At 37.3% G+C, this 20,662-nt stretch overlaps 1 protein-coding gene across 2 annotated transcripts in view; it reads right to left on the reverse strand.

Annotated features, from left to right (window-relative positions):
- arhgap36 (Rho GTPase activating protein 36) overlaps nucleotides 1-20,662 on the reverse strand; it is a 108,716-nt gene that overhangs the window by 19,166 nt on the left and 68,888 nt on the right. For both annotated transcript variants that reach the window (XM_030162510.1, XM_030162511.1), the window contains exon 3: nucleotides 18,375-18,443. In XM_030162510.1, the coding sequence (XP_030018370.1) occupies nucleotides 18,375-18,443 (69 nt within the window). The remainder of the gene's footprint in view (nucleotides 1-18,374; nucleotides 18,444-20,662) is intronic.

Raw genomic sequence — 20,662 nt, forward strand, 5'->3', positions numbered from 1 at the left:
TTGGATCAGCGACAGTGAATGGAAATGCTTGGTTTATGTTCAGTTAATATATTTTACTGAAAAAAGTCTATTTTTTCTGCAGTTTTCTCTGTTTATCATATAATAACCCTTAATTTTAATCTGATCTTTTATGAACATCTACATAATCAGTAAATCAAATATAGGAAAATACCTGATTTATACTGATAAAATGTAAAATACAGAAGACAATATTATAATAAATGGCAATAAATCACTTCAGAAAGGTCAAATATAGAGAAAATTTCATTTGGGAACTAACACAAAAGTAGCACTGGGTCTTTATGGGTTAAACATATCACAAATGTACTCTGGACCTGATCCATTCAGTGATTTGAAGCAGCACTTTAAAATCTGTTCTGTGACTAAATAGAAACAATATTATACCTCAGTTTATTTAAATTTTTACACATCTGCATTACAACTTACAGATCACAGTTGATCTGCAAATACACAATACATTTAGTAACAGGCAGAATATTGTTAAAATGGCACTTCTCTTAAGACATTTCATGTTGTTCATATTTGTTCATGGTATTCACATTTTTCGTGAAAGGATAGTTTTTTTTTTTTTGTTATTACAATTTTTTATTCTAAAACAGAGATGATAAATTTGAAGTTGTCGTAATTTATAGGTTATTATGATAGTATTTTACTAGTTCAGCCCACTTGAGACCAATGTAGGGCTTTTTGCGGTTCCTAAACTAAAATGATTGTTGTTGATTTCTTCAGCATAATTTTTGCATTTCACAGATTTCTCCCATGGGCCAGATTAGACCCTTTAGTGGGCCGGTTTTGGCACCCAACCGGTATGTTTGACACCCCTGATCTAGAGCTAAAAGATCCTGAACAGGCTGAATCACATCTGATGTATCTGTACACACACACACACACACACACACACACACACACACACACAAAAAGGGTTTCAAAAAGGTTTCTGGGAAATTTTTAAAAGAAAAATAATCTTATCTAGCATGTTTTTCATTAAGAAAGCAACCCCATTTTAGGCAAATATGTTCATAACTTTATCTTAATAAGATTCCTGCTGATACTGAGTTGGATTTAAACAGTAACAAACTAAACAAGGGATTGCATAACATCCCAGCAGAGGAACAAGATTGTTTCCCTTATTTTAAGAGACCACTTACACAGCTTCCCAATTTAAGAATATCAAGTCTACCCTATAAATAAAATTTACTTACTTACTTACTTACTCTATGTAACTCTGCTTTAATTACTTGTAATGGGGTCAGTTTACTTACATTTCCCATGGCAGATATTTTTCTTTAATCCCAGACGTTATATTTAAGAATATTTGACTTCAATCTGGAGAGGCTGTTTTTGCAGTTTTTTGAGGTTTTATGAGAAGCTGTGAGAGTGAGTCAATCAGTTTAAGGCTTTGGTGGGTGTTTTTTTAGTTGGACTGGTCCAATTTTTAACCACGTACATGGGATCAGAATCAAAACTATGAATTTCACAGTCAGTAACAAAGAGAACATGTCTTTACCTCAGTAACACATCTGAATATTTTCTGCATTAGTAAGAGATAAAAATGTGTCAGTATTATTTAGCAGAAGCTGAATAGTGCCAAAATGCCAGTGATGGAAAGAACACATCTTTTCTCCCCTTTTATAAGAAGAGCTTAATCATTTTGTAGCTGGGCTGACAGCTGTGTTGACAAATCTCTTGAAACTCTGTCAAAATGTAAAAATAACTAGAATCTGCACCCATTTCCCCTCAATTTGAGCAGCTATGTTAGATAATTTATGACATGTGAACATATTGATGCTGTAAATCAACAGCTGGAGAAGAGCTGGAGGAACCCAAAGTCACATTTTATTTACAGAGCAGATTCTTCTCTGATGACACTATCTGAACAGCTAACAGGAAGACGAGTAAACTTTTACATCCACAGGGAAACTCAACAAACGTGCATAGGGTATATGGAAAATAAATGTATTGAATGAAATAACATTAACATTAAAAGTACAATACTGTGCAAAAGTCTTCATCGTTGTTGTTTTTGCAGGGTTTGTTATAGGCATGTGTCATTATTTCCAACAACAAATATGCAGGAAATATGTAAAAAAAAAAAAAAAAAAAAAATCTGAATTAAAACAGCTTCTGCAGGTAAAGTCAGTATTCAGCATGATCTTCATTTGGATTCAGTAAATCTTCTACTCTCTGGGTCGACTGTCTGGATATTTTCTTAAATAACCTTGTGTTATATTACACGCCTTCGGAATGTCCCAGAGGTTTTCATGGTCTTTCATCCTTTTCTCTGTCCAGATAATCCCATGTAGCTTCTAAAATATTAAGATTTTTTTCTGAAATGCACATATCACATATGCACTTCTCAGTCTTTGTATTAGCATATGTACAACTGGAATATATGTAAATTGTATTAAAAACAAAATGCATTTCAGATAAAAATGTGAATAATAGTGAAAATGGTATTATAATTCTACCCTTTTGACACTGTTCAAGTCACATTATCAGATGAATATTTTTGCTGGTTTGGTTTTCAGCTAAAATGGACAAAAAACAGCTTGTCTGGTTGCATTTGTATCACAGACCAGGCATTAATATGTTCCTCATGATATGATCGCAAGTGGGCAGTTCTGATGCAGGGTCTGAAAACACACACATATTTACCCAGGAGGCACTCAGAGGTGTTCAGGGTCACTGACAATCTCTATGTCGGCAAGAGTCAGCCTATTTTAGTGTTTTACACGTCAGAACATTCAGAAAAGCCCACAGAGAGGTGTATTAGCAGCACCCTGTATGTGTAGTGCTGCTTGAGTGCACTGGAACAATGAGTGAGAAATTAGAACATGCTCAGCACACGTAGTAGGGTTGAAATTCATGAGCATTTTGAGGTGCTTGAAGATTCAAGCTTCATTAAAGCGTATGTTATGTAAGAGAGACAATCAGAACAAAAGGTCAAATGGTCAGAGTTGTCAGATTGACATTTAATGTACATTAATTTACGACATCAACCGATGTCACCAAAAAATGATGAGTGATTTCTTTTCTAGTAAACTATATTGTAAATATGTAAATAATTATGTATGTGCGGGGTACAAGTGATACAAATAGCTGATCTCTCTTTCTGCTTCATGTTTCACTCTTGTATACTTTTGCCTCTCTTTCCTACACTTTTTTTTTGCATTTTTACTACTGTTAACTGGTGGGATCAATAAAGCTGGGATCAGTAAAGTCATATCGTATCTTATATGCTACCTCATCAACTTGCTAACCTCACAATCTTAAATCACCACAGTGATTTAGTTTGAAATCATTTGCAGAGTTTGTGTGGTGTATTGTTTTGCTGCTGCTGAAAAAATAATGCTTTAGAGTTATGTTAGAGTGTAAAAACATAATTGATTTATTAGAAAAATCCAGTGGGACAAATTACACTGCCATAGTCTGCTTGATGGAAACACTACAGCTGAATAATGCATAAAAATATAGACTTTCTAGTCAAATAACAAAAAGCCATCATACACAGCCCAAGCCACAAGAAACCAGTGAAAGGTGGAGGAAAACATACCTTGGGTGTAATACTGTATGTCTACTTTTTATAAGAGGTTTAGACTCAGTTGACTATCTTATAGCCAGATCACCCTTCCCTAATAACTTATAAAGATCTATCCTTTTTTGTTCATCATTTTGTCTTTTGACTCTTTCACACAATACAAACAAATTAAATACTTAGTCTGTCAAAATGCATCCAAAATTCCTACAGGAAATGAAAGATTATGCCATGATATTAGCTATTAGAGGACTATTTGTTTGCATTTGATTCTATCACAAAAACCACATGTTGAAGCCAGCTTTTCACATGTAAACACAGTGGGAACGAATACCTGCTGAAAGACCCCACAGTCATAAGGGAGCGTGAAGTTGGTTACGTAAACGGAACCAGTTCAGAGTTCTGAACTGGTTCTATTAACGGAACCAGTTCCGTTTTCGGTTCTCGGAACCAGTTCCATTCTCGTAACCAGTTCTGTTTACGGAACCAGTTCCGTTTAAGGATCTAGTTCCGTTTACAGAACCAGTTCTGTTTAAGGATCTCGGAACCGGTTTCGTTTAAGGATCTCGGAACCAGCTCCATTTAAGGATCATGGAACTAGTTTCGTTTACAGAACTCAGAACCAAGCCGTACTCCGACCTCCATGCCCCACTTTGCCCGCATCAAGGACTCCAAGCCCTCAATCTCCTGTGGGGCTGGGAGGTGCTCTACACCGCGGTGAACCGGGAGACCAAGCCGCTCTTCCACGGACCTCGGATCTAGTTCCGAGTAATGCTTTCCTTCAGGTCTGAGCCTTAAATTAATATACATTTGCACTCTTTTGCTGTTTATGTTTGGCTTGGTCTCCTGGTTCACTGCGTTTTAGAGGACCTCCGAGCCCCACAGAAGCCAGGCTGGAGGGCTTGATGCGGGCAAAGCGGGTCTTGGAGGTCGGAGCACGGCTTGGTTCTGAGTTCTGTAAATGAAACTAGTTTCACGATCCTTATACGGAGCTGGTTCCGAGATCCTTGAACAGAACCAGTTCCGTGGATACGGAACCGGTGCCGTTTAAGGATCTTGGAACCAGCTCCGTTCTGAATAAGCAGATCCGAAAAAAACCTTATTCATAGCAAGCACAGAACTGGACTTCCGAGGTCCATTTACGTTAAATACAGCTGGTAGCTGATGAAAAGCCTGGAGCTTGGCGGTCCGTATTGCGGCTTGGTGTACCAGGTCACAGCCGTGTAGTGCACTGGTCTGCAAGTCTGCAGGAGCCGGTGCTAGAAGCCTGGAGCCCGGCTTCCTTCAGGGCACAATGCGACGATGTGGGAGTTGGGGTTGGCATTAATGAGGAACTAGTTCCATTTTCAGTTCTTGTAATCAGTTCTGTTTAAGGATCATCAAACTAGTTTGGTTAACAGAACTCAGAACCAAACCGTGCTCCGACCTCCAAGACCTGCTTCGCCCGCATCAAGCCCTCTAAGCCCAGCTTCTGTGAGGCTTGGAGGTGCTCTAAAACGCGGTGAACCGGGAGACCAAGCTGGTCCTCCACAGGCCTCGGATGTAGTTCTAAATAATGCTCTCCTTCAGGTCCGAGCCAAAAAGATATACACATTTGCACTCTTCTGCTGTTTATATTTTCTTTAATGCTGGCAAATGTCATTTTATTTTACTTCATTAATGCCAACCCCAACTTCCACATTGCATCGTGCCCTGCAGGAAACCAGGCTATGGGCTCCGAATGCCGCCTTCTGCAGCTTGCAGAGTGTTGCACTAAGCCGGTGTGACCCGGGACGCGGATCCAATTCAGAGAACAATTTTCATTTACAGAACTTGGAACCAAGCCAGGTTCGAAGCTACACTTTGACCATGAAAAGATGACAAGCTGCATTTTACACCAATTATTTGCATGTATCGGTGGGATTAGTGGTTAAGAAGTTATTAAACATTTTAGACCGGTAGATGTTTTTGGACTGTGGTGGTTTGGGTCTTTATGGGTTGAATAGAGTTATTGCGTCATACTTTCATATTTTCCTTGAACGGTATGATTATAGAACTGTATGACATGTTTAAAGTTAAGGGGAAAAAATTATATAATGTGATATAAGGAATGAATCATGCACTGTCCATTGTGCTGAATCCGAGATCCTTACACAGAACTGGTTCTGAATAAGCAGATCTGAGAAAGCTTATTCGGAACCAGCACAGAACTGGACTTCCGAGGTCCGTTTAAGTTAAACGTAGCTGGTAGCTGATGAAAAGCCTGGCGCTTGGAGGTCCGTACTGTGGTGTGGTGTACCAGGTCACAGCGGCTTAGTGCAACGGTCTGCAAGCCTGACTGGGGGTGGTGCTAGAAGCCTGGAGCCCGGCTTCCTGCAGGGTACAATGCGGCGATGTGGGAGTTGGAGTTGGCATTAATGAAGTAAAATAAAATGACATTCGCCAGCATTAAAGAAAATATAAACAGCAAAAGAGTCCAAATGTGTATTAATTTAAGGTTCAGACCTGAAGGAGAGCATTACTCAGAACTAGATCCGAGGTCTGTGGAGGAGCGGCTTAGTCTTCCGGAACAAGATCCGAGGTCTCCTGGTTCACCGCGGTGTAGAGCACCTCCCAGCCCCACAGAAGCCGGGCTTGGAGGGCTTGATGCAGGAGAAGTGGGGCTTGGAGATCGGAAAAAACAGCTTGGTTCTGAGTTCTGTAAACAAAACTAGTTCCATGATCCTTAAACGGAGCTGGTTCCGAGACCCTTAAACGGAACTGGTTCCAAGATCCTTAGATAGAACTGGTTCCGTCAACGGAACTGGATCCTTAAACGGAACTGGATCTGTAAACGGAACTGGATCCTTAAACAGAACTGGTTCCGTAAATGGAACTGGTTGCGAGAACTGAAAACCGAAATGGTTCCGTTAACGGAAACAACTTCATGCTCCCCAGTCATAATATGAAACTAGAAGCACTCGGAGAGCACAGACCTCCGCCAAGGCTGATCAGTGGCCCCCCCCGTGGGCCCCCCCACCCCCGATCACCACCAAAATTTAATCATTTCTTCCTTATCCCATTTCCAACAAACCCTGAAAATTTCATCCAAATCTGTCCTTAACTTTTTGAGTTATGTTGCACACTAACGGACAGACAAACAAACAAACAAACAAACAAACCCTGGCAAAAACATAACCTCCTTGGCGGAGGTAAAAAGTCCTTTTTGTGGATGTGTCACAAAATTTTATAGGTTCATCCTTAGCCTGTTTAGATCACTTGCTACTGACATTGTTTCCAAAATGTCCACCTCTTGCAAGAACCTATTTTACATTTATCAGTAAGTCACTGTAAACAGCCTGTTTTCCGTCCATCCATCCATCCATCCATCCATTTTGTTAGAAATGGTAGATATATGAATTCCTCATCAAAGAATCTCCCAGCATACAGAGTTTTGCTGTGTTGTTGGGCTACACTCCGTTTCTCTTGAACCAGCCACAGTTTTGGACTTTAAGACTTTTTACTTTTCCAACAAATTTAATGAAAATGGGTGCAGTTGTTTTATATAATCCTATAGACACAAGACATAAAACTGCTTGGTGAGACTGTGCATTCAGGTGTGGTAGACAAGAACCGGTGATACACATTGTCGGGATAAAAGTTGGAGCTGAGATTAAAGGTGTGAGCATCAGGTCATGGACAGATAACAGCTGAGTTCAGATTAATGTATGGTGATGAAATGAAAGAGTAACACTATAACTACCTTAATGTAACTTAATGCACAGCCCTTGACACATGAGATTAGAGGTTCTGCTAAATGCAAGGTATAAGAATAGACAGAGTGGATGCAGAGAACAGGTAAGAAGAGGATAAACAGGTAATCCTGTCAGAGCAGCCACAGCCACAAACCAGACGTCGCATTCAGACATCGGAGTACATTATTCGCTTTGCCATGTCACATGACCACAGCAGAACACACAGTGAGAGATGATCGCATTAGAGGGAATTTGTATCAAAACAACAGTGGCTTGTTGTTGTTCTTATTCGCAGTTGTAGAGGAAGTAAAATATGTATGCAAGTCTACAGTTTCTGAAGGGATGGAAGTAACTATTTACTCCCATTACAATAAGAAAGTAGATTTTAGGAATATTTTTGAATTTCACTTTAATGTAAATTTATTTTGATGTTTCAGTTGTAAGATATTTGCCAGGCGGTCCAGATGAAACAAAAAAAATGTCCACACAACAATAAAATGAACCAAGAATTCTATATTGCAGGATAAGCTTTGTTTAATCAAAAAAAAAAAAAAAAAGCCCCCCAAAACAAAACAGTGATTGCCACTTATAAAAACATCCAACCTGTATAACTGAGATATATGTTGTAGAGATTCATTGCATATTGCAGCAATCGTTTTTGTGGTCCACTGTTTGCTCACCAGTTTTTGCTTTACTAAGCCTGTGTTACATCCATAAGAGACATTACGCGGTTGGATCTGACAGAGGTTGTGTTGTGTTCAATGGGAATCAACATTGTGTATTTAGTGGCATCTAGTGGTGAACTTACAGAATGCAAGTCTCCTCACCCTCCTCTGGAGCCTTTTTACCTCCGCCAAGGACGTAATGTTTTTTTCGGCGTTGGTCTGTCTGTTTGTGTGCAAGATAACTCAAAAAGTTATGGATGGATTTGGATGAAAATTTCAGGAAATGTTGATACTGGTACAAGGAAGAAATGATTAAATTTTGGAGTGGGGGGGCTGGTCTGCCTTGGCAGAGGTCTGCGCTTCTGAGTGCTTCTTGTTTAATTAGTTTTTGTGGAAATGCTAAACTCTAGTCCACTCTTACATAGTATATGTAATACAATGTAATACCAGATGCCCCCAACTAGAAAATAAAAAGAGGAGGAGAAAGTTTGCTCTAAGCCTGTTTCCTGTGTTGATATAAATGTGCTATTCTAAATTAAAGGAAATGCATCTCTTCTTTTTTCCAGGTGACTGAACACCAATGAAGCAATAATTAATAATGTTACACTACATTTCTGTAAATAGATCGACTGAAAACGGTAACGCAACTGAAAATATGAAAGAAGTCAGCTTTACTCAAAAAATAAAATAATGTCTTCAGAGGTTTGGAGGTGCAACTTGATTGGATTGTTGTTTTTGTGTGTTTCTTTAGGGATTTTTTCTTTGTGTTGGACAATCTGCACAGAAACCTCTTGCTCGGTATTGATCGATGTGCACCCATTTGAAGGACATGCAGAGCACTGTTCAACTTAGAAACAATACTTAATATACACAGGACTAACCTGATGTCACCAAAGCTCTGAGAAACATTAGATCTTGCCGTCTCTATGTATGCATGAGGTAACTCCGGTCAGATTAATTGGTTTGGTTGAATGGTCACATTCACAGAATCGCATACACTCACAACAGTATGAATGAAAACACATGGACAACCAGCGTGCGCACACGTGCACAGTCACACCTGAATAAAAGCATCCCAAGCAGGTCAGACAGCCAAAGCAGACTGGCACGATGCCCAGCAAAGACTTAAACACACAGGATTGACTCAGCTGGAAATAACCATTGGCCTGAGTGCATGGTTTATTCAGCACTTACTGAACACAACCACACAGAAACATCAGTGGGATCAAGTTTTTTTCTTCCTCATTCTTACTTGCTCATAATTTGACATTCCAACCCTGAGGACCAGAGCAACTAAATTGAAACCATGTGGAGCAATGCATTATGTAAAAATACGTCATTATATAATAACACAATAATAAATTTTCACTTCATTATATAATAAAACCCACACTGAGCACAAAATGAAAAAATTCCCTGTATTTTTGTGATGAATTATTTCATCCTGCAGCAGTTACGATAAAATATGAGAGATTTTTTGGGCAGTCCTGTTAAAAGACAACTGCAGTAGTCAACCCACTGGAAAAGAAAGTAAATGAGTTAGTCCAGGTTGGTTAGTTAGGCTACATGAAGCCTCTGAATCACAAGGTGGATTAACATGACAATTAAAACATCATTTTGTTGAATAAAACCGCGGCATATTTCCATGTCTCCACATCATTTCAAAGGAATAAAACATTTTTGCCAATTGCCACAGTAATCCAGTATCTGATCTTAGAACTGTAACTGTAGAAAAAAAACTCCTCATCATTAGTTATGTTTTATAATCCCAGAAAATATAATATATTGGGAAAATGACTTAAACTTAAATGTTAACAGCTGAAAGCAAATGATGGTAAATGTACAAGACCAATTGGACAATCTAGTGATGGGAAACAAGTTAACATAAATCATGGAAAGTTTAGTGGAAAAACACTGAATGGGCAGTTCTTCTCCAGAAACAAAATGATGACAGACAGATAAATGGACAGGCTGACAGACATTTTGGTTAGTATATTCCAGGGGGACAATAGTTTACTACAATGTGCTTGAATCATTATTACACAATCTGTTGATACTTTTGCATTGCATTGTGATCTAATACTACACAAACAAGGTTGATTTAATTTTAGTTAATCGAAGTTGTCATAGTTCAATTCTCACCATACCTTCATAATGAGACTATATTATTTTTACCTTTCTCATAACAGTGGAATGGTTTTATGCTTTTTTTTGGACAGACAAGTGAACTGAAAAGTTGAAACAGAGACACTTAAAACACACTGTGTTAAGTAAGTTTATATTTTTATATAAGAAGTTAAAAAGTAAAACTAAGTGGCAGGTCACTCTAGAATGCAGGTGGTATTTCATAATCAAGTGAAAAATTTAATGCACTTTGTCAAATTATGACATTAGACATGCAGTATTTTTAAGGTTCAGGTGAAACATAAAGAATTTATAAGCTCTTAAAATAATTAATTTTACCCAAAAAAGTTCCCAAGACTTACTGCATCTGGAATTTAACCCCCAAAGACCTAAACAGGCCAGAAACCAAAAGTATCTAATCTAAAATGTTTATTACCTCTGCCAGGAGGTATTATGATCGCTTTGCTTCATGTTTGCATGTGTCTTTGTTTGTTTGCATGCGTCTTTGTTTGTTTGCGTGTTTGTTTGTTAGCAAGATAACTCAAAAAGTTATGGATTGATTTTCATGAAATTTTCAGGAAATGTTGATACTGGCACAAGGAAGAAATGATTAAATTTTGGTGGTGATGGGGGGGCAGATCTGTCTTGGCAGAGGTCTGTGCTCTCCGAGTGCTTCTCTTGTTAACTTTAGAACCACAAATCCTATCAATACATTGAAATAATTTAGGTAAAATGCAGTTTCTCAGCTTTTAGGTGGCATCAGACATAAATATTCAGACATTTAAAGACTCTGTAGTGAATATAGAAAAACAATCTTCTTCTTGAACATTGATTCATGAATAAAATCCACGCAGTTTGACAAACAACAATGGTTGCAGATGATTTTTATGTTCAGTTTATAATATACAGTATTTTGCTGAAAAAGTCACTTTTTCTTCAGTTTTCTCTGTTTTAATATAATAACTTTTAAAAAATTTTTCATTTTTATCTACATGATCAGTGTAAAGTAATAAAATAAATGGCAATAAATCACTTAAGGAAGGTTAAATGTAGAGAAAAAAATAATTTGGTAGTCGTCACAAAAGATATCTAAATCGTAAAGAGTTAAAGCATCTGTCAACCTCAATTTTTGTTCAACCATTAAGAAAAACACAAAAGTATTTGCTTTTGGGGCCAGTCTTTGGTCATTTTAGGTGACTCATACTCAGTCTCAGCCCTTATCATATTTTCTTTAAAGCAGCTTTAAAAACGTTTTGACCACTAGAACAGTAATTCCTTATGTTCTTACCAGGGCTGAATAACCTGGTACATTTAAAACAAACATCATGCGCTGCCAACGAGACCAGGCTCTATCAGCTGAATCGATGTCATCTGCTTCACTTAATGGCCTTGTTTGATCAGTAAGCCAGCGCTTATGCCTCACTCCTGACGTCTGTTGGCAGAACAGCCGAGCTGACCGCTGCATGCCACTGCCTCCTGACTTTTGGCCACATTCACAGGCATCTGATGCCAGCTGCGACTTGCCTTGTACTTGAGGTGTTTGTTTATAGTCAGGGATTAAAGATCCCTCTGTGGCAGATTGTGTCGGACAGCACTTGGAGTCATCTGACAGAACACCAAGAGACATCTGAGGGGAAAATATACTGAGGAAGGAGGAATTCAAGTGGAAGATGGTTTTTCATGCAGAAGAGCAGTTTCTATCTGCAAGGAAAACCTTCCACAAACAAAGTGTTAAACAGTAGGTCAGAAAACTTCACTAGCTGCTATGCAGTGCATCTTTCACTAATAATATCTCTGGTTTACTTTTCCTCAAAACACAACAAAGATACAACTGGCATTTCGAAAAACACTGGCAACACAAGTGAGTACACCCTGGATACTATTATGTTTAAAGGTGGCCACTGAAAACACAGCTGTTGTATGAAACATTGCATACAGTTTGTGAGCTGGATCTTTGGGATATTAATGCCACCAGAATTGATGAAGAGATTTCCACAACAGTTTATCAGACTGGAAGCTTGCAAACCATACACTGTGTGCTCTACCAGGTCAGTGTCACATTAATGCAACGTGCTGTGGACAATAAAATAATACGTTTTTTTGTGAAATTTAGTAAAATTTATTTCCACAAGTTCCTGAAAATTCATGGGAAAAACAAAATTTTTTTTTGGAACAGCTGCCATGAAATTGGGCACTTTAAGCCTCAACAATTCCACCAAAAAAGTCCATGAAATATTGCAGGGACTGAAAAATAGACTTACAAAGAGCACTCCATGTAAGAGATAAATTGAGTCATTGTATTGCTACAATTGCTACCAAAACCACCAATAAATCAATGCTACACATCCACACACTGTATTGGACTCACTGGATAAAACGTGAAGCTCATTGTCTACACACATCTGTATTATGGTATCACCAAATTTTCTTTTTCAAACTAAAATAAATTAGTCAAAATAACATTGTGTCTCATAATCTCACATGCTGCATCAGCTGATAGTTTACATTATAGCTCTGTAAGCTTAAATCTGTTTTTAGACAGAAAACAGCCACAGTAAAACCACAAATCACCTCAGTTTTCTGTGCGGTTTGTGTTGTCAGTAGCTGAAATAAAGATCTGTTTGGAATCTTCCAAAATCGGTCAGAACTGTCACAGTTTAATCTGAACTGTGGATCAACAAACAGCAACTTAGCAAAGATAATAACATCACTTAACTTTATATTCATGAGCCACACCTTCAAATCATCCATAGAGAAGAAATGCTGTGCTTTCAGCAGCAAACTCAGTTCTCAGTTTCTTTGGTTTTTACTTTTCACCACGTGCAGAAGAACGACTCACTACTCTCTCTAGTGCCGCTAGTGGTCACATACAGTGACATGATGTCCTTGTGCTGTGACTATAGGTAAATTCTGTTCATATATCTGCAGTACAATGCACTGACATGTTTAACATAATATCACAACTCCTTTTTTGTTTTTCTCTAAATACTCTAATGATACTTTGTGAACTGTTTTGTGAAAAAAAGCTGAAATACTATATCTTGCTGGAATTTTTTTTCTTTCTTTTTTTTTAATTAGTGACAGTTAACAAGACATTGTGGACAGAAAAACAACAACAACAACAATAACACATAAACAGAGGGAAACTCAAACAAATAAACCAAAAACAACAACAATGACAGAGTAATGACAAACACTGACACTGATAACATCATATTACAATGAAAAAGATAGTAAATGTAAAGAGCAACTAATTAATATAGCTTGATTAGGAATGATAGGGAATGAAAGTGAGAAAAAGAGAGCGGGGAGTGAGGGAGAAACACAAAAATATATAATCATAATACCAGTAGTCTAATTAGCTAGTATTATTGTGGCAGTGGTAGCCACAATACAAAAATGGGTTAAATAATTTAATAATAATAATGTATTTGTACCAGTTACTGTCCGTTTGAGTTTATATGAATTAATTTAAATTAATATGGCTATGGGGGGTGGTGGGATGGAGCCAAGCACACAGAACCCGAGGAGGGGAGGACGCCATCAACCCCCCACACAACCTCTAGCACCCCCAGCAACACAGCCACAGCCCAGGGACCAGACCAGCCACGACCAGCCAAAGGGTATTCCTCCTAAATGCATTATTTTGTCAGATTTTCTCAGCTTTACCCTCTCCTGTGGACACGTCCTGAGTTGTCACCAACACAAACACAGACAGGAAGACAAACACACGGCTGGTTCTAGTCCTATTGTTCAGGAATGTCACAGTTTTCCTTCTTTAGTGTTTGGTCCAGAGAAGACTTGCAGAGGTATATTTAGACTCTTATTTCTCCTTCAGCACCTCAGCAGCTGGATGGGGCATGGGGCAAAGTGTATTTAAAAAAACCTTCATGCAGTTGACCCACAATGTCCTCTGTGTGACCCTCAATGAAACATGCCAAAGTAACTAAAACTACACTTGTATCAGAACTATGTCTGTTCTATTTTCTTCAATAGAAATAAGTGACAACTTGAATATGCATTATGGATTGTTTGTGACATTAATGAAGCTAAGCTAGCAGGTTTACCAAGAGTCTACCAACTCCAAAAAAATCAGTAAATTGCCAAGAACATTAGCTAAAACGTTAAACCTACTGTGTTGTTTCATAAAATCATTGTTCTGTTGTGTATGTAACATTTTATTTAGTTTTATGGGTTAATGAAGCCATGCAATTGCAGTATGTTGCTGGTCTCAAGGACAGATAGTGTGAATGAAGAGATGCTCTGCTACATGCTCAAAGTTAAGGCTCAGTACAATTGAGATTTACTGGCATGCTGTCTTTACAGTGGATAATTTTTTGTTTTAGCTGCATTTTTTTCTCTTTATTTCAATGAAATTTACATGTTCTACATCAGGAAATTAGATATAATACCTACTTTACTTTTATTATGGCACTCATATTCTCCACAGTGTCTAACAAACTTTTTAATTTCGTTGTACAAATGTACAGTGACAATAAAGATATATTCTATTCTATTCTATTCTAAATGAGCAGTTTTCTTTCAAGTGTAAAATAAATCAAAAAGACGTCTAAAGAACATATTCATAATTTACTAAATTAAGGTTAGCAATGCTGTCAGTTTGACTGATTGAACAAAATAATACTTTCTTTCTTTCTTTCTTTCTTTCTTTCTTTCTATATTGATGACAAAGTGATCTCTACACCTTGAACTATAGTTTCTCTGTCAGTTCAATGGTGAACAAAAATCATGCCATGAACTCTTCACTTGTCATATATATTAAGGTCATGATAAGAAATAAGATATTATGGACACATTCATGTGTATAACAAGTAGAGAGATTGTCCCAGGTACTACTAGACATGTCCATACATTTTTAATAATACTGGCACAACATCTGCACAATTTTCAAGACTAATCCTGAACAACTGCTGAACTTCAAAGGTTTCCTTGCAGGAGCCCATGTATGTAAATAAATGTACTTTTGTCAATTAATGTTTAGCCCGTACAACATACCGATACTGACCAGAAATTACACACCAAACCAAATTCCACATACGAAAATGGTTTGGTACAAATACATGTACAAGACTGGTACAGATACACTGTGAAGAGATTATCTTGTTACTGTTTTAGTTTGCTACTAGACTTTGGTAGGATGAAAGACATATTAGAAAACACTGACTTAAATTACTTTTCTTATTTAATTAAAAAAAATGTCATAAATTGAGAAATATTTAGCTTTCTCAAGGAAATAAAAAAAAAAATGCATGCATCAAAATATATCCACCAAATTCTCCTTCTGTACTTTAAAACTGATAAGAATAATTTAAAGCTTTACATGCTTTAAAATCTCTGTAGGGAATTATTTATTTTATTTTTTTTATTTATTATTGTTTTATTTATTCATTTATTTATCAGGGACAATGCAGTCAAATATAGTAGACATATAAGAACATATGCTGTGTTGCACAAAGAGGATATAGTCTTTAGCTAATTTGCAATTCCTGTCCCTTGTTGGATTTCTCAGACAGACTGTATTTTGTTATATTTTGAGGGAAAAAAAACAAAAAAAAATTCTTAGTACTTTGGTTTGGCATGTTTTAAAAACAGAATGGAAATATTAAGCTAAGAGGGGAAGAAAATGTCCAGTAATGCTCATTACATGTGGCAAAAGCTTTAAAATGATCATAGATAAAAATCTGTGGGTTGATATTAGACAAATTTAGACATATTTTCTGTTACAATGAGACTAATCACAAAACTTTTTTTCTTTTTCAAAATAAAGACAAATTTTTCTGAAACAAGACTTTACTTTCTTGATTTTTTTTTATCCAGGGTGAGAAATCTGTATCTGTGCATTGATTTATAGCACAGCTCCATTCAGTCTGATTGTAAGTCTCTGAATTTCTCTCCTAATCGCCACATTCATCTTTATAATCTGGTCCCATTTATTCTATTGCTTGCTCATTCTGCTCATTCTGCAGGCCACACAGTCATGTTTTCAGTAGTAGCAGTAGCAGCAGGGCCAGCAGGAACTGAGCCAGGTCCCAATGTTCTGTGTTTTGATTAGCAGGGTTAGCTTCAGGTAAGCTGCTGTGTGTAAGAGGCTGGAGGTGGGATTTATCCCACAGCCTGAGAATGTGAGTGTGTGTGTTGTGTGTACGTGTGTGTGTGTTCTGGCTCGTATCTCGGCCTGCTGTGCTAATCACCTGAGAATAGAGTACATCTCTTTATGAGAGGTTGGAGTCACATTGGCAGATGACAGGCCACATGTCTTACAACGAGGGAGGAGAAGAAGAAGAGGAAGAGGAAGAAGAAAATGAAGATAAGGAAGAAGAAGAAGAAGAGGGGGGGGGTAAAGAAAGCAGGGTAAGGAGATGCAATGTAAAGAAACAAAACGCCGGACAGCATAAACAAAATGTCAAGTGGCTTCTGTTATGAAGCCGACTTCCAATTCACAGTTGAGAAGCAATAACCAAAAAGTTAACTGAAAACACTATTTACGCTCTACTCACTCCTGCCTTTAACCACATTTAGATAAGCACTTGATAAAGAGGTGAAAAACAGCAGGTTCAGGTCAGTGTTCTATTTCCATCAGTGCTGATCAGAGCCAGAGCTGATAAATACTAGTAACTACTGTCATCGGAGTCATTTAAACTGTGAATTTACGCTAAAGATCAAAGCCAAATGTCAGTCTGTCATTTGTCAAGGTAGAAAAAATATGTGTATTAACCCATAAAGACCCAAACATCCATTGGTAACCTAAATCATCTACTGATCTAAGCTGTTTAATGCGTGTTGAGCCACTAATCCTATCAATCCATGAAAATAACTGGTGTAAAATGCAGTTTGTCATCTTCTACAACATTGATTTACCAGTAAAACCCATGGAATTGGATCAATGACAATGGCTGTAGACACTTGATTTATGTTCAGTTAATGATGTATTTTGCTGAAAAAGTCACTTTTTCTACATTTTTTTTTTCTATTTCTGATATAATAACCCTAAACTTTAACCTGAGCTTTTATGGACATTTATGATCAGTACATTAAATATAGAGAAATGGGTGATTTTCACTTAAAAATGCGAAATACAGAGCCTAATATTACAATACATGGTAATAAATCACTTAAGAAAGGTTACAAATAGAGAAATTCATTTTGGAACTGCTACAAAAGTAGCACTGGGTCTTCATGGGTTAATATGATTTGAGAAACAGCTATTTACATTAACCTATTTTGGAAATGATCCTGATGGCTTCCTGAATGGGACTTGCAAGGTGGTGCTGTGGTTAGCACTATCCTGGGTGGAGTGGGCCTTTCTGTGTGGATTTGCCTAGTCTCCTTGTGTCTGTGTGGCTTCCTCCCCCCATCGAAAGACATGCAGTAATAGGTTAATTGGTAAATCTAAATTGTTCGTAGGTGTTTGTCTGTATATGTCTGGCCTACAATGACCTGGCAGCAGGGTGTACCCCACTTTCACAAGTAGCCGGGACAGGCTCCAGGACCCCCACGACTCTTATGAGGACTAAATGTTTCAGAAAATACATGGATAGATGTGCATCCTGAATGATTAATACAAATTTCAACCAAATTCAGTGAAAAATAAGCAACTGAGGCTTCAATCTTGAAAACTCATTGGGAAAAACATCCAAAATTAAAAGCTAAAAACACTATTTAGAGAAGAGCTTTAGCAGAGCTTTTGCAACATCTCAAGAACTTACAAGAAGTTTCCACATGAATAAGACAAAGTTTAGGTAAATGGATGTGAGGTGAACACATAACAATTAAAATCAATGCCATTTTTGGAAAAGTAGCATTGAAAAGTTGATCACTTCTGACATGGCATTGCTGTTCTGCTTGTAAAACCTTTCTCATTGAGGTTTTATTGGAATAAATTCTTAGGTGGACGACTCACTGTTGCATTTACGTGGTGAAACAGCAGGATGTGGGGGTGTATTGTATTTCTAATGATTCTGAGCGGAAACAATACCGAAGAAAAAGAAACACGTGTGACTCAGTGGACTCTTCATGAGTCAGTCCCCAGCTCTGCGCCACTTGTGTTTTATAAACACAGTATGTTAACTATGCAAAGCCATTAGTGGTTAGAGCTGGTGAAAGCCACTGGACACTAGTGGTATGGATGCAGTTTCAGAGGACAGAGGGGACATTGTGTTTTGAGGACGCAATTTACTGGACGAACATTGAGCTTTGGGGTCACATGGGGGAATCGGACACACAAACTAACAGGGAAACACATTATCCAATCATCTCCAAAGATGATGTTGTGTTTGTGGCAAGTGATGAACTCACCTCGCTCTTTCTTTTCTTTGGAGAAGGAGTCAAACTTCCTCCGCAGAGATTTTCTCCGTTTGTGTATTTCTGTAAGAAAAAAGAAAATGTTAGTGGTGAGTGGTTCTTATGTACGTGGACACTTTTGTCTGAACAATGGAGCGTGTGTACAATATGATTTAGTGAGTGACGTCTGCATTCCAGTGGTCAGAAGTATGTTAAGTTCTTGGACTTTAACTGACTATTTTCATTTTTCATGTATTATATCTTTCACTGTACCTTTAAGGTAAAGATTTGACACACTGGACAATATGACAAGCCTAAATAAGTAAATACCTGACTTTGTTAAAGATAAAACTAAGAACCCTGTTGTCTTTTGATGTCTTACAAAAGGCTTTTATCCATTGCAATATTCATATCCACATTACATTATTAATATGAGGAATAACACACTGCTGAATGTTCTCACTGACCAATCAGAACTGAGTATTGATGTGTAACAAGTGTTGTCCACAGCTTCACCAAACAGTGAATTTTACCCATTCTAATAAAAATTGAAATCATTCAATATATCACCAAAAACAGAAAGGAAAAAAGTCCAAAATCTGAAATCCACCTCCAGCAGGTACAACAGTAACATGTGGCCACAATTCTGATGCTAAAGTATAAATATCTAATGATGTATCATATACATACAGTATATTTTACATACAAAAGATCGTTCATGCAGGATCTGCAGTTAAGGAACTGTCATTTATATACTGTAAAAATCTGTATACTTGCTAATGTCCTAAAGGTTCACTCAGATCAGAGGGAATAAACCTAACAAATACTTTACCAAAAAATGCTTTTCCTCCTTTTTACTAACATAACTTTTACAAACGTAAGCTATTCATGCAGGATCTACCACAAAGGATCTTTCTTTTACATAAAATCTATGTACAAGGCCAATTTTTTTGCATATTATGTGTAAAGAATCACTACACAAACACTCATGTAGTGTTCTACCGTGTGGTATAAAAACTGGAAATAAAGCAGCTCAAATTAGCTGCCACCTCTAGCAGAAACAACAGTAACACACTGATGCTGACGATTTTCATAATCTAAGAACATCATGTATAATAATAACCCATACTTTACTAAAAATACTTTCACTTCTTTTTGCTAAAAGTGCTTTTATAAACATAGGCTTTTTGTGCAGGATCTGCAGTAAAGGATTTTTCATTTATATAAGATCTATACAGTATGTCCATTACATTTTTGGGCATAATGTTATGTGTACTGTCCTAAAGGATCACTACATAAACACACATGCATGATATCACAATGTAGTATCTGAATCTGTCTAAAATTGTAAATAAAGTTATCAAAATTATTTCCCCCTCCAGCAGAAACAACAGTAACGTGATGATGACACACAATAAGATGCTGAAGATATTAATAATCTAAGAATATGATATGTAATAATAAATTATAGCGCGGTCCTGTAGCTCCTTTTTGCTACTAACACTCAAACAAAGGTTTTCATGGAGAATCTGCAGAAAAAGATATTTAATTTATGTAAAATTTAGGTGTGTGCAGTTCATGTTAAAGCATAATGTTATGTGTAATGTCCTAAAGCATCAATACATAGACACATGTAAACATCAAACCTATTATACTCATCTCAGCTGCTTTTCTCAACTAAGAACATAATAAGCTCTGCAAACACTTCATTTTCTCTAGTGCGCACACTGCCTATTCACACCGCCCTCATTATGACCTCTTCCCTTTCCTGCCTTTTACTTTTTATGTTTTCCTTCTGAGTGCTTCCACCTTTCCTCAGCTCCGAGAATAGGCCTCTTTACCATTTTCATTGGATGAGACCTGGTTGTTTGTTTTAATAGACCCTTTGCTAATGGCTGAACTTCTGCAGACATGGATGACAAAGGGATGTGGGTCAGTGTGTAGCCTACAGCGCATGAATAATGGACGACACAAAAGAAACAAACACAATATGAGCTGCAAAACCTTTCAAATTCACATGAAACCAAAGACATCATCCAGCTGTGCAGGCAATTTATTAAAATAGATTTTACAGGGGCTTTGTATCTATAAAATAAAAACACCACAAAGCTATGATGTGTTTTGTGTCTACAGTTTTACAAGCTCTACATGCTACTTCAACTGAGTTTACGTGGAAGACGCCATGTTTGGTTTAGTAAAGCTTGTGTTTAGAAATCCCTAATTCAAAGCTGGGTCTTTTCCCTATTAAGGAATGATTCCCCACATCACAAATTTTGCCTTGTGGGATATTTAGGGCACTGAAA

Source organism: Sphaeramia orbicularis, chromosome 18 (assembly GCF_902148855.1).
Source record: "Sphaeramia orbicularis chromosome 18, fSphaOr1.1, whole genome shotgun sequence".
Taxonomy (NCBI): Eukaryota; Metazoa; Chordata; class Actinopteri; order Kurtiformes; family Apogonidae; genus Sphaeramia; species Sphaeramia orbicularis.